Source organism: Varanus komodoensis, unplaced genomic scaffold (assembly GCF_004798865.1).
Source record: "Varanus komodoensis strain SLA01 unplaced genomic scaffold, ASM479886v1 scaffold1, whole genome shotgun sequence".
NCBI classification, from domain to species: Eukaryota; Metazoa; Chordata; class Lepidosauria; order Squamata; family Varanidae; genus Varanus; species Varanus komodoensis.
The window spans coordinates 94001498-94015651 of NW_025335268.1; the positions used below are offsets into that span (position 1 = coordinate 94001498).

The 14154-nt window shown below is 44.3% G+C and overlaps 1 protein-coding gene across 3 annotated transcripts in view; it reads left to right on the forward strand.

Annotated features, from left to right (window-relative positions):
* ENTPD1 (ectonucleoside triphosphate diphosphohydrolase 1) overlaps positions 1-12351 on the forward strand; it is a 51297-nt gene extending 38946 nt beyond the window's left edge. For 2 of the 3 annotated variants that reach the window (XM_044436182.1, XM_044436174.1), the window contains 8 exons: positions 1-16; positions 673-823; positions 1792-1951; positions 2969-3205; positions 5831-6091; positions 9401-9508; positions 9843-9980; positions 10964-12351. The exon at positions 1-16 is cut by the window's left edge and continues 135 nt beyond it. In XM_044436182.1, coding sequence (XP_044292117.1) covers positions 1-16; positions 673-823; positions 1792-1951; positions 2969-3205; positions 5831-6091; positions 9401-9508; positions 9843-9980; positions 10964-11170 — 1278 coding nt within the window. In that variant the 3' untranslated portion in view covers positions 11171-12351. Of the gene's footprint in view, positions 17-282; positions 504-672; positions 824-1791; positions 1952-2968; positions 3206-5830; positions 6092-9400; positions 9509-9842; positions 9981-10963 lie in introns of all 3 variants that reach the window. The other variant, XM_044436191.1, reaches the window with a different exon arrangement.
* Positions 12352-14154: the final 1803 nt, after the last annotated feature.

Consider the following 14154-nt stretch of genomic DNA (forward strand, 5'->3'; position numbering starts at 1 on the left):
GTGTGTGAAGTGGATGGTAAGAAAATGGGGGAAATGGGTCTGAAAGATAACATGATGGCCAACTCAGAAAGATACAAAAGGCAAGCATCCCCTTGCTATCTTAAAGCAGCCTCACACAGCAGTGCTGACCCTGCTTAGCTCTGTATTGGGAAAAGTGACAAGAGCACACACAATAAAATAGTCATATATATGTAAGTGTCCCATTGGACACTCTGGTCTGTACCGCGCCCTTCCACAGCAAAGGTGGTCTCAGATTTCTCCTCAACTGATTTGTTCCATTAGGTCTCTGATCAGTGTCTTTCTTCTCTGCAAGTGCTCTTTGCTCCTTGCCCCCATGATCGACTACAACTGTTGGAGACTAGTGCCCAGTTCACGTGATAGGAGAACCACCATGGCTTAATTTACCTGCGGGGGCTGCTGTGCTGCGGTGGGCACCTGAGAACACCATTTTTGTACGGCATCCCCTGAGTGCCCAGCTTGCCATGTTGAGAAGACCCAGACAGGTGGGGCGGTTTGAGCATTAAACAATCTTCAAATAACCCATGGCTTCTCTTGGGTTTTCTTTATGAAGGATTTGATTGACCTTGGGATAGAATGGGGTGGGGGATAGTGCCCAATGTGGCCAGCTCTGAACCAAAATTGGTTGGCAAATCCCTGTTTTTTCCTGCCCAGGTCCAGGAATCTCAGGATATGCCCGTGCTGTGGAAAAAGCTGGTGTCTCCCTGCAGTTCTGCATGGAGAAGGCAAAGGAGAAAGTGCCACAAGGAAAACATGCCGAGACACCAGTTTATCTGGGGGCAACAGCTGGCATGAGGCTGCTGAGGTACCAAGGAAGGCTACGATCTGCACTTTCTTTGAACATTTGTGTGGGCTGGAGATGAGATCACAGAGAGCAATTTCCAAAAGTTTCTGGGGTTGGCAGAGCTGAGCGTTTTGCATCCATGTCCGATTTGGCTTATTCTCCTCTGATCCCTGATAAGTGTTAGTCATGTCTTATCCCCTTGCATGCCTGCATTTTACAAGTCTGCCTCGGTTGCTTTCAATCACATGGCACTTGTGAATGTGTCTCAAAGGTGAACATGGATGGGAGTTCAGGAAAGAACAGCCTCCTATCCCTTCCTGGCAGAGATGCAATACCGCTTCCCTGAGTTTCTGCCAACCTCGTTTGCTCTCTGGATTAAGGTCACTACAATTTACAAAAGAAAGTGTGTGGGGGGGGGGGGCGAGGGGGCGGGGTTAGGAGGAAAGCATTGCCTCTCAGTGTCCCATACCTCCTATTTACACTGTTCTGCCTGAAGGGCTTACTATAGGCCTTTAATAAATAGGGACCCCCCTAATTTTCCGCTTTTGCTCAGACAGCTGTTCTGTAGCCGTCTGCTTTCTTCCCATGCCAATACTGCAGTAGCTATCAAGTGTGTAGAGGTGAACCTTGTGCCAAGGCGTCTGATTATCATCAGATGGCACGAGCTGGGAAGCTCTCGGTACAGTGGCATGGAGGCTGGTTTTGATCTTCCGTTTTTCTGCTCCTCTTTCAAAAATACATGTATGAAAACAGCCAGAAAAGGGCTGGAGAAGATGCACGTCCTTCTGTGGGGAACCTGGCAGGGCAGCTATAAATAACACCCACCCCTCAGAAACGGCCCCGTCCAATGTTACAAACACGTGCTTTGTGTTATTTTCTGTCTCTTCCCAACATACATTTTTAAAAGGCAGAGAAGGATATGGGACATCAGAAGTGCTTCTGAGTAGCTGGGGATCCTGGCATAACTCCACCTCTCTTTTCTAATGCAGACTGGAGAACGGAGATGTTGCCCAAAAAGTCCTTTCCGCAGTAGAGGCAACCCTGCGCTTGTACCCCTTCAGGTTCCAGGGCGCCAGGATCCTCAGTGGCGAGGAAGAAGGTGCCTACGGCTGGATCACTCTAAACTACCTGCTGGGCAATTTCAAACAGGTGATGTGCTGTGTGTGGTGTAGCCAGTGTGGTGCAGTGGTTAGTTTTGGACTAGGACGTGGAAGATCCAGGTTCTAGTCCCCACTCAGCCATGAAGCCCAGTCTTTTGGCCAGTCACTGATTCTCGGCCTAGCCTACTTCACAGGGTTCTTGTGAGGATAGGAAGAGAATTATGTAAACTCCTTTGGAGGAAAATGCAGGATGTAAATGCAGTAATGAATAATAAATCTCAGAAAAGAGGTGCTGCACCAAAGCATGGCTTTGCTTTGCCTCCTTACAATCTTTGTTGACCCCAATTCCACCCAAATATTCAGGAGGTTATTCAGAATGAAAATATAATATAAACTAATATTGGGGTAGCTCTGTTAGTCTGTTGCAGCAAAATCAAAAGAGGGTTTTGATTAAATACAAATACAGCTTGTGCTAAGATGCAGGAAAAGAAGCATCATACATAAAAAAGACATATAGCTAGTTCATTTCTAAAATTGCCATTACAAGAAATACCACAAACCATAGCTTAGGGCTAGGATACTGTAACTCCATCAGCTGCTACAGGAATTGCTTTTATGAGCCCCACACTTGTGATATTACTTTCCTTTCAATCTGAGCTCACTAAATCACCCCAGCCCTTGACATTCTGGCATCCACTTGATCATTAGCCCAGCACTGTGTCTGCAACAATCTCACCTCCATTCTAAGCTTCTCAGGCAAGAATGCAAACAGTGGTGCCATCTTGGGTCAGAAAAAATCCATAACACTGTGTCATGTTTGTAGAACACCATGTAAACAGCCACAATTTTTGTGTAGATCCTTTCCAGAACTCATCACAGCAAGAACTCATCAGCTGTCACATGAAAATGTCCTTCTCTCCTCTATTGTACCCATTGTTTGAAACACTTGTACCTTTCCTTCTAACTTTCAGATTTTCTCCTGCCTCCATTTCCCCAAACTTGACTTGTCCTTCCCTTGCCCATGGCCTGCAGCAGCTTTCTCTCATCCAGTGTGTTCTTTTCGCAGTCTATCTGGCCCAAATTTCTGCCTCGTAGCTTCTTCAGCAGCGGGACAGTAGGGGCACTGGATCTTGGAGGAGCTTCCACACAGATCACCTTCGTACCAGCCCAGGACAAGATTGAGTCACCAGCAGATATGGTGAACTTCCTCCTCTATGGCAAGAACTACACTGTGTATACACACAGCTTCCTGTGTTATGGGAAGGACCAGGCACTCCGCCTCAAGCTGCTTAATGACATCCTTGTAAGTGTGGGTACCAGCATATCTGATAGCAGGTGGAGGGTGAAGCTCATGAGACAGCCATTTGGTTTCACCACTGACAGGCTGGCTTCCTTCAGGAATGCTAATGCTGTAAACCAGGGGTCCCCAGTATTCTTCATGCAGGTACCTCTAATGTCACCTGTGAAGGGGTCCATAACATGATGCAAGTAGGTGCCTGAAAAGTTTTTAATTTTTAAAATATATGTAGATGGTCATGTCTACATCCATAGCAGTGAAGACATATGGAAAGCACACAGCTATCCAGCAATTATGCACAGGCTTCAACAAAAGGAGAGCAAATATCCACAGAAGTATCCTTTTGAAGTTGCCTTCTATATGCCAACTATTTCAAATATTGAAAGCATTATAAGGTCCTCAACCCATTGCATAGGAGGTGAGTGTTTATCTTCCCAAAGTTGTAATACCGGTCTTTTAGTTGCCAAAAGGAAGCAGAGAGTCCACTTAGACTGACCATTTGTTAATTTGTATGAAGCAGGTAAATAATTTAAAAGAGCTTATACAGTAATGAATAATAGAGACTGCTCCAGTTCAAAATTTATGTGTGTAATAATTTCTTCCACCAAAGAGGCAACTGGGCATTGGCAAAACATATGTTTGAAGGAGGATTTATTGTACCACCAATAATTAGCCAGATTAGAAAATACCTTATTAAAGAGACTTTATTTCCAGTACACATTAAAAAGTTTTAGTTGAATAAGATGCAACCTAAGATGCATAAGTTGTCCTGAGACATTTTATCAGGAAGGACAGGATAGAAATGTTTTAAATAAATAAATATGGCAGATAGATGCCAAAGAGGCAACCCACCAATTAAGCATTTTGTGATAGTGCCCAGAGGTCCAAAAAAGGTTGGAAAATCCTGTTGCAAGCTCTGAGCTGTCTAAAACCTAGAGATTTCCCCCAGCACGTTGCTCTTAGTATTCTTCATTTCAGAAAATTAACCTCCTTAAAGAGATTTTGAACCTTTAGGTATCAGCTTAAACTCTATTGGGTCCAGCTTTCACCAACTTAAACAAGTATGCAGATTGCTGTTTTGCAAGGATTAAGTTTCTTCCCTTGGCCCCAGGATGAGTGGTTAGCTCTAGGGGCCACTGTTTATCAGTGTAGGCCAGGGGTCAGCAACCTTTAACACTCAAAGAGCCATTTGGACCCATTTCCCACACAAAAGAAAACACCAACACCGGGAGCTACAAAACCCTTTTGACATCTAAAATGAAGATAACACTGCATATATCATTTTTTACCTTAATGCTATGTATATCTTCATTATGATTTAGCTGCAGCTCTTGTTCAGTCACTAAAAACTGTTATTTTTAATCTTACATTATAAACTAGTAGGATTCCTTTCATATATTTTGAATAGGAGAACAGCTTCCTGCAGAGTCAAAGTCAGTGCTAAAGGGCTGCATGCATTAAACAGCAAACCCCATAAGTTCGTCAGCAGTAAAAGCAAATGAATCTACCCACATATCGTTTGGTTTTCTTCAGAAACTTTTCTTCGATTTATCCATGGTTGGCCTACAGGGGAAGTCGCAGATATAGGTATGTTTAGTGACTGATTAGCAGATAAACAGTCAAGTGCTGTTAACTGTGACAGGTCCCAAGCAGCTTATCATTCAGAGGAAGGAGATTACATTTGGACAAAGAGAATCTTTTCAGCAGCCTTTCATGTAACATGAGAGCCTGCAGGAAGCTTGTTCCACTCTTTCCCTCCAGTGTCAGGTTAATTTACTTAACCTGCTACTTAACCTGCTAGTTCCTGAGTGGATACCTCATCATCACCTATTGGTATTTTGTAACTCTAAGCCTTGTGTATTTTGGGCGACGGAGCCACAGCAGAGGGATTCAAGAGCCACGTGTGGCTCTGGAGCCGCGGGTTGCCGACCCCTGGTGTAGGCAGTTAAGCCTTGCCAAAGGTATCAGTCTACAGCAAAGAAGAAACCCTTCTTCTCCTATATTGAAAGGTTGCTCCACATCCTAATTTTCTTCCGCAAAGGTCTTCATCTGTTTAGCATCCTATTGCCAATTCATTCCAGACTGCTTCTAAGACAAAACATATTTAGTGGCATCATCACTAAATTCTGCTACTAGAAAATCAAGGGCGAGAAGCCCTGGGCAGAAGTTAACAAGGCTAATCTTCTATCTGTAGCTTTGTGCAAATATCAGTACTTACCATTAATTACATTGTTCAGTTTCAATGTTATTTCCACATGCAGGAATTGGAGAAGTGTGCCTTGGTTTAAATTTAGAGAAAGAAAATTACCCTTGATAGTGACCCCTGGATCAAGAGTTCAGACTGTTGTCTTTGTTTGATGCTTTGCTATCTCGATCCATGAGGTCCATTTTGGGCATTGCAAGAAAACAGGATCATTTTACATGACAATCTGTATTCATGCTTTTTCCTAAAATATTTCTTTTTGGTCACCATTCCGTGTTTTACTTTTTATGTAGAAAGATAAAACCTACAGTAACATGTTAAAGTGCAAACACAGCTTCAATATGGGTGCTTCTTGCTTTGAGCCCAATTCTAGCTTGGTCACCTAGTTATTGATGCTGATGTAATTCTTTTATATTCTTCTGCTGCAGGGCTCGACCACGAATGTATCTCAGGATCCATGTTTCCAACCAGGATATAAGAGGACACTTAATATTTTAGACCTGAGCACCAATCCTTGCACAGCAACTAACTCCACCCTGCCATCCTACTCAGAACTCCAAATCAGAGGGGCTGGGGATTATGAAAGATGCTTGGAAAGCATCGAGAAAATCTTCAACACTGTTGACTGCCCATACTCTAGCTGCTCGTTCAATGGCGTTTTCTTACCTCAGGTGTCTGGCGAATTTGGGGTGAGTCTATATAGGCACTTATCTCCATCTGACAGAACCAAATGGTGTGACAATAAAGGAAGGAGGTGTTTTTGATGCTATTTGCAATGGTAACAAATATGAATAACTTGCCCTGAAATCCTTAGCAAGAGTCTTTAACCACGGTTGACATTCTGTAATGTGCACTTGATAGGAGTCAGCAGATGCTCCTGGATGAGTCTAAACCCCTCGTTGCCTGCTCATTCTGAGGAAATCTTTATGGCCAAGATGGAAGCATTTTGGCTGATTCAATATAAAGCCAGTATATATGCATGTCAAAGACAGTACATTTCTCTTTTTTCTCCCAGCATATATACCACCATATTTTACTGCTAAAACCTGGAGAAATGATTCAGTGGATCTATTATTTTTGTGATGTGGGTAGTATTTGCAGTATCATGGCAAGAGACAACTTCCCTTTTCTCAAGCTTGAAACAGTTTGTTATCTTTCTTGATCTGTCACTAGGTGGCAAAGCTCATACAGAGAATAGATGCTGCTTATAATCTGTCGGTAGCAGAACACTTCATCAGTATCCAGTCAAAGCAGTGAATGGCTCAGCACAGCAAGCGTCTGTGGGATACATGGACACTCTTTTATCCACATCCACAAAGAGACAAACTTAGATCTTTCCTGCTAAGGCTGTCCATCTGCTGTATCCATCTTCAGTTTCAGAATGAGATCCAAGCACTACATGAAGAGCATTTTCTTTCCTTCTTTTCTGCTATGCGACTTATAGGAAGCATTGCGACATAACAGAGTAGCTCAGATAGACAAGTAAAAAAAGTGTATTCTTTTGCTTTCACAATGAATAATACATTTTTGTTTTTCTGGAAAAAAGGGAAATAGGCTCACTGAATGTACTCTTAAAAATGAGAAGTGACACCAGAGGATCGCAGCATTGTCTAAAGAACCAGTAATCAGCCATAACTAAGGACTGACCAATGCCAGACCATTTATTTATTTATTTGATTTATATGCCGTCTGAGTAGCCATAGGCTTTTTGGGCAGCTCACATACAAACAGAGTAAAATCAACAATACCATAAAACAACAGTAACAGTAAAAATAATAGTAACAAAAACAACTGATAGTAACATAAATCAATTATATAAGATAAATAAATATAAATTAATAAGCTTGTGCCAAACAAATGCCTTGTGCAGAAAAGTTCTCATGTAGAAAAGTTCACATGTAGAAGGTCCTGGGTTCGACCCCTACCATCTCTGGAGTGCCTTTATCAGATGGGGTAGGCAATACTGAACTCAATGCAAAAAAACTGAACTGGTATGAAACAGCTTCCTATGTTCAACTCTGGTTATGCTGGCAACAACAAGAAAAGCTTGTTATTTTTATACAGTATGTACTTGTGTCTATACCACCCAAGTGATGAGGCTCTTGCGGTGATTCACAACAGTTAGAAATAAAATACCATGTGATAAAACGGACTATACAGTGGTACCTTGGCTCACAAACTTAATCTGTTCCAGGACTCTGGTTGTGACCCGAATTGATCGTGAGCCAAGTTAAATTTCCTCATAAGGTTCAATGTAAATAAGGTTAATCCGTTCTATAACTTTTCTTTAATCAGAAAAATGTGAAGCAAGGTGACAAAGAACAACAAAGATCACAACCATCTCCCCACCCACACCCCAAGCATGAGCACAGCCATCTCCCCGTCCCCCAGCATGACCACGATCGCTCCAGTCATCCCTGCATGCACCCGTCGTCCCAGCACGCTTGGGGTGGGGGGAGAAGAGTGCAATCGCAGGTGCGCTGGGGGGAGAGACGGGCACGATCATGCTGGGGGGGAGATGCCCGAGATTGTGGTTGCGCTTGTGCAGGAAAGATGGGCGCAATCATGGGCAGGCTCATGCAGGAAAGACAGGCGCGATGTTGGCCATCTCCCCCCCCCCCACCCCCACAACATGATCATGGTCGCCACCCAATGCAGAGTTCATGACCCAAGTCAAAATGTTCATGAAATTTTTGTCCGCGACCCGATTTGGTTGTGAACTGAGGCGTTTGTGGGCCGAGGTACCACTGTAAAAGCTTAAGGGTGCAATCCTAGGGTCTCTCAACATGGTTGGACTCCTTGCTCCTTGATCCTGAGCTTGTTTCCTCACAGCTGCAATGGAAAGAACAGCAGCAGCTGCTCGGCCCACCAAAGCCACAGCTTGACCTTGAGTGGGAAAAGGGGCAGTGCAGGGGCAGGGAGGGGCAGAGGCTGGGCCCGTGGAGTTGTGCCAGTCCCAGTCAGCTTCCCAGATTCCTTCCTCTGCTTCCCTGGTGCTAAGCTGGGATGGTCACCACCACACTTGGTGCCTTGCATTGGATGCTCTCAAGATCCAAGTTCAGAGGCTTTAGGCATCTGCTGTGGGGGCAAACCTATTACCACCTAAAAGTTTAAAATGGAAATACATCATTCTTACCATCATAGATAGGGAGTTGCCATCGTTGTCATTTCTGTCTGCTTTACTAAAAGTACCCAGAATGGTCCACTTCATAAATTGTAAAATATAAAATATTATCATAAAGGTGCAAATAGAAATTAGTTTCTAGAAGTAATCTTAAAGAGCATGTAATACAATTCACGTGAGCATAGCCATCCTGTGGAGCCAGGAAGCACACCAGGAGTCAGGGGTTATGTCACAAACTTGGGAAGAAAAATCTGACATTCTCCACTGGAAAGCAGCACAGCAGCTACTGTCCTGAGGTCTCAGCCAGGTCCCCAGAGAAACTCAGGAGGGAAGAAAAGGGTTTGACAGTGGAAGAGAGCTGAGGGCAGTAGGGACTGGGGTCTGCAGGATCTTAATGTCTCTCCGTTGTCATCCCCACCCACCAGGATTGATTTTGGTTGGTTGGTTGGTTATTCCTTTGTTTTAGAGGCAGAATAAGCAGGGCTTTGGATAGATAAAGGGCTCCACCATTTGACTTGTCCATGTTCTGGAGTGAACATCTATAGGATTGTGCTGTTAAAGAATGAAACCTTGACAACAACAGGGATGAAAGATCTTTCCTGTCCATTCTCGCAACAATAAAATGAGGTGTCAACACATTAAAGGTATCTTCAGTTTCTGGTGACAGATGCACAAAGAGGAAGCCTAATGGCTTTCAGTTGTTGGACTGCTTGAGCTCTGCATATGGAGGGCAAATAGCTATGGTATGATTCCGTTCTTTGTAACCTATAGCCAGTTACCTGCAAAACTCTCCATCTCCCCACAGACAAGTGAGAACTAAGCAAAGAAAGCCCAAACAAATTTTCGAAACAAATTCACTTCTTTTGCTCTTTAGGCATTTTCTGCATTCTACTATGTAATGAACTTTCTGAATATGACGAAGGAGCCTATGGACAAAGTGGTAGAGACACTGAAGATCTTCTGCTCCAAATCTTGGGATCGGGTATGCTATTTTCCTAAACCAGAAGGAATATGAACCCTAAGCATGTGTGGCCTCCAATGATACTAGTGCTGTGGGATTAAGGAGATAAGTCCTGTGCGATGCTCAAAATCAAGTCGGCTGTGCCAAGCACATCCTGCAGTTCAATTTGCCCTGTCACAATCTACTATATATATGTATGGTGTCTTTTCAATGTATGAACGGGGTTGGTGTTAGATGGATGTTAGTTCTAGGTATTGATATTAAACTGGAAGATGAGGTGCCTCAGTGTCAAGGAAGGGATGATGCAAGCGAGGAAGAACAAGGAAATAATTTTGGTTCCTTTTTCTCTGTCTAGGTGAAGGCTGAATATCCTACAATAAAAGACAAGTACTTGAGTGAGTACTGTTTCTCAGGCACTTACATTATCTTGCTGCTCAGCCAGAGGTACAACTTCACCAAGGAAAAATGGTCGAACATCCACTTCCTAGAGAAGGTATGGTGCAGGGGAAAGGCGATGGGTGAGAGGGCTGGGAGTGCACCCTTTTCATTTTATTATTTAACTATTTATTTACAGTAGCATTCTCCAATATGGTAACTTTTAATGGCCATGCTGGCTAGGAATGATGGGAGCTTTAGTCCAACGCAAAGGCCCATGTTGGGGAAGGCTTTATGAAGCTATGTCTTCCCTTCCCTTTTAATACCCATGCAGAACTTGGAGCACCTCTAAACAATTTAAAAATACTTTTTTATTTTAAAAATGAAGTACTAGTTGTGAGCCAGTGTGGTGTAGTGGTTAAGAGCATGGGACTGGGACTCAGACGACCTGGGTTCGAGTCCCAGCTCGGCCATGGAGCCAACTGGGTGACTTTGGGCCAGTCACAGACTCTCAGTCCAACCTACCTCACAGGGTTGTTGTTGTGGGGATAAGATGGAGGAGGAGAATGATGTAAGCTGCCTTGAGCCCTTTGTAGGAAAAAAGGCAGGATATAAATCGAAAAATAAAATAAAAATAAATAAATGCCAGCTATTTTCCCTAATTCCCTCCATTGGGTTCAGGTTGTTGCATGGTCTGAACCCAGCGAAGGTAGCTTGTTGGGGCTGTTAACACGCCACCTTGCTGGATTTGGATGACACGAGAAGTGCTGGCAGAACCTCGAATCAGGAAGTTTGCACCCACAGGCAAGGCAAGCCCTGAGGTTTAATTACTTAATTAATGCAGTGGTTGTGTAAATAAACTATATCTGAGCCCGAGCTCTCTTCTGCTTCTAGAGAGCAGGCAGGATAGTACAAGAACCTTTGTCCATCCTGGTCCCCAAGCCATTTAAAGGCGATTGATCACTAGCCCTTGGTCTCGGTGATGGATTTGGCTACCATGGTGTTACTGCCCCATTCCTCACTTTCCTTCAAAGGGGATCAGAGCTCCAGTTGCTCCCTGTCGTGAGTGATCCTCCTCTCCTCTTTCTGTGTTCCTTGCAGATCCATAAAAGTGATGTTGGATGGACCCTGGGCTACATGCTGAACCTCACCAACATGATCCCTGCAGAGCAGCCCTACACGCTCCCTCTCTCCCGGGCGAGCTACATCAGCCTCATGGTGATCTGCTCCATTACGGTGGTCGCTCTGCTCTTCCTAGGCTGGGTGATCTATCGCAAACCAAAGTGCCTGAAAAAGGAAATCATCTAGAGCGGGCTTCACATAGCAGCCCACAGCCAAACTACAGAGCCTGGAGCTCTTCTCCTGTGTGTCTCCTGAAATAACTGAATTTGTGTAAGGGCTTTCTGCGCTCCAAGATGGCAATGTGCTGCCCTTCTGTCATCTCCCCCATTTTGGAGACTCACCCCTATCCTAAGCACGAGTCCTGGGGGTGGAAGGTGGAGGCCTTGCATGTTGCATTCAAACACTTCTCTCAGGTCTGCCCCTTTATGTCCCAGAAATGTAACACGGGGGGCACCCAGTCAGAAAGGACTGACTGAACAATGCAGGGAGACACAGCCTGGCAGGAAGAGCTTCTCTCAGGTTTGCACAACACCCTCTTGTTCCACTGGAAAGGTCAACGTTCCCTCGGAAATACTGCCCACTGGGTTTGCCCCATTCACGGCAATTGGACTAGTGTTTATTGGTCACGTTGTTTTATAGGGCACATGCTCTGTGCAAGACTTTGGAAGTGAAGACTTTTGACAGTAGGCAGTTCGTGTGGCTAATCATCAGCCAGAAGGGAGAGGCAATTGAAATGCTCCCTTTCCCGAAAAGGCTACAGAACAAAGAGTACCTTCCACAAACCTTTCTTCAGGAAAGACTGTCAATCTGTCAAACACGCACAACCAAACTGTCTCCAAGATGCCACAGCTGCTACCCAGACAAATGGCCTTGCACTGACAGATTGCCTAAGAATTGTCTGGATTTGTTGACGTGATCCACAATCAGTTGCTGTGTGGATATCAGAAAGGTGGACTGAAGTTGTACCCTCCCAAAACAGCCTATATTAACAATGTCACTGTCAGCATCATGATGTCCAAAATTGGTGGGGAATTGGGGGAAATTGGCAATTGCATTGACATGCTTGCAGTGGAGAAGCTCTCTGGAGGTCACAGCCTTTGGCCTATCCAACCCACTGGTTTTCCAGCATCAAGGGAAGATTCCACAAAAAAATGCACTGTTCTGAGACTGAATGACACACAGATATTGATTGATTTGTTCTTTAATGTGACTGAAAATCCGAAATTCACATCACCAAGGCCTTTCTGGCCTTCTTCTGAAAAATGCACCAGTCTCTTACCTACCGCAGGGGTGGGCAGGATTCCAGCTTGCGGGATCTGCTTTGTTTTGTTTTGCGCACAGGGGTGTCGAGCCTCTTTCAGCTCAAGGGCCAAAATCAATTTCAGAGATGCTCTCTGGAGCTGCATTCCAGTGGTGGGAGTGGGCCAAAGACCAAAGGGGCAGGGCCAAAACTACCAGCATATTGTAGCTTAAAATTCTTACTACCAGTAATTAAGCCTTAGGAGGGGCATTTTGATCATTAAGAATGGGGGTGGGACTGCAAGAAAGGGAAACTACAAAATGATCAGTGGTCAAAGGCATGGGGGTGGCACCAAGAGCAGGAGACATTGGTTAGGGTTGCAACAAAGCCCTGCAGGATCTGTCCCTCTCTTGCTCAGCCCTGTCTTAGAAAGAGAGCCAAGCCAAGAGGAAGTCCATGAATGCCTGTGGAATGAAGGGTGTGCAACCAGCATCCTTCCTCCATCTCACACACAGGCTGCTGCATGTGACATGGAAGAGGAATGCCACTTGCATAGCCTTCCCCGGGGCTCGATTCCTGGTGAGCACTGCATGAGCCCCGGGCATGCTTGATGGGGACTTGCCAGCCATGACAAAGCAGACCAGAGTCCAGGGATTTTCATTCCCATAACGGAGTTCTCACATTTTCCTAGGTGTGGGCATCAGGAGAACCCAAGAGGGTTGCTTTGAAGTATTTGGCTCCTGGGCTAGAGGTTTGTACCCTGATCTTACTGGATCCCAAAGGTCTATGAGTTGGAGCCCACTGCATAGTAGGGCAGATATGTACATAGAATTAAAATGGGTATCTCTGAGCTTACTTTCAGTCCAAGAATTTGTTTTTCATACCAGAAATGAACTTTCTGCCTTTTCACACAGACACGCATTCCTCATTGCACTGTGTATGTGCTTATGTGACTGACTGGATTCAGTCAACAGAATCAACTCAAAAGTGGAGTGTGAGTTGCTGACGAACTGTAGGTTGCTGCCGAAACATACAACAAGCTACAACTGAGATTTGAAAAATGGTGACCATCCCACAACGCTCAACCCAACAAGAAACCATGGGCTTCTTTATGCATTGTTTGGGGTTAACATGGCTTGGGAGTACAGCTGGATTCAGACCACATGCTCAGCCGTGTTTAAACACAGGTCAACAAGAACTCATACACAACCCATACTGCATCATGTTGTTTGAACCCAGTCATAGCCCCAGACAACTGCACATTGTAATGTGTTGGCTAAGCTTGTCAAACATGTATGTGTGCAATAGCATGGAAATAATGTCTATACATTGTGTGAAGTGCGCTACATAGTTTTCATAGATTTTTCAATATACAACTGCATTCCATGTAGGAAATTCATACATGATGCAGAGATGAGATACTGTAACAAAGAAGGGCATTCATTATAATTATCATGCATAAACTCCTTTCAGTAGAAATCATTTTTGGTAATAGTTACAGATTTTAACTGCTTGACAGCAATGCTGAATAGATGTGGAATCTATACAGTATACATAGAAACCCCAAAAGAGTCGCAACTGGATGGCTAAGAACTTAACCAGTAGACAAATTATTACAAAAATGTATTTAAGCAAGGGGAATTCCTTCATTAACCCACAGAACAGTGTATATAATTTTCTTCCTAATGGAGAATACCGATGCTTCTTCAGCTCTTAATTTCTGATTAGAATTCTGTACTAACTAAAGCTAGTACTTTGTGTCCTCAGTAAAATGCACAAAGCGCTCGCTCGCTCGCTCGCTCTCGCGCGCGTGCGCGCGCTCTCTCTCTCTCTCTCTCTCTCTCTCTCTCTCTCTCTCTCTCTCTCTGGTACAATAACTTACCTACTCACCAAAGGTTTGTAGACCCATGTGTCAGAAGTGGCACCAACC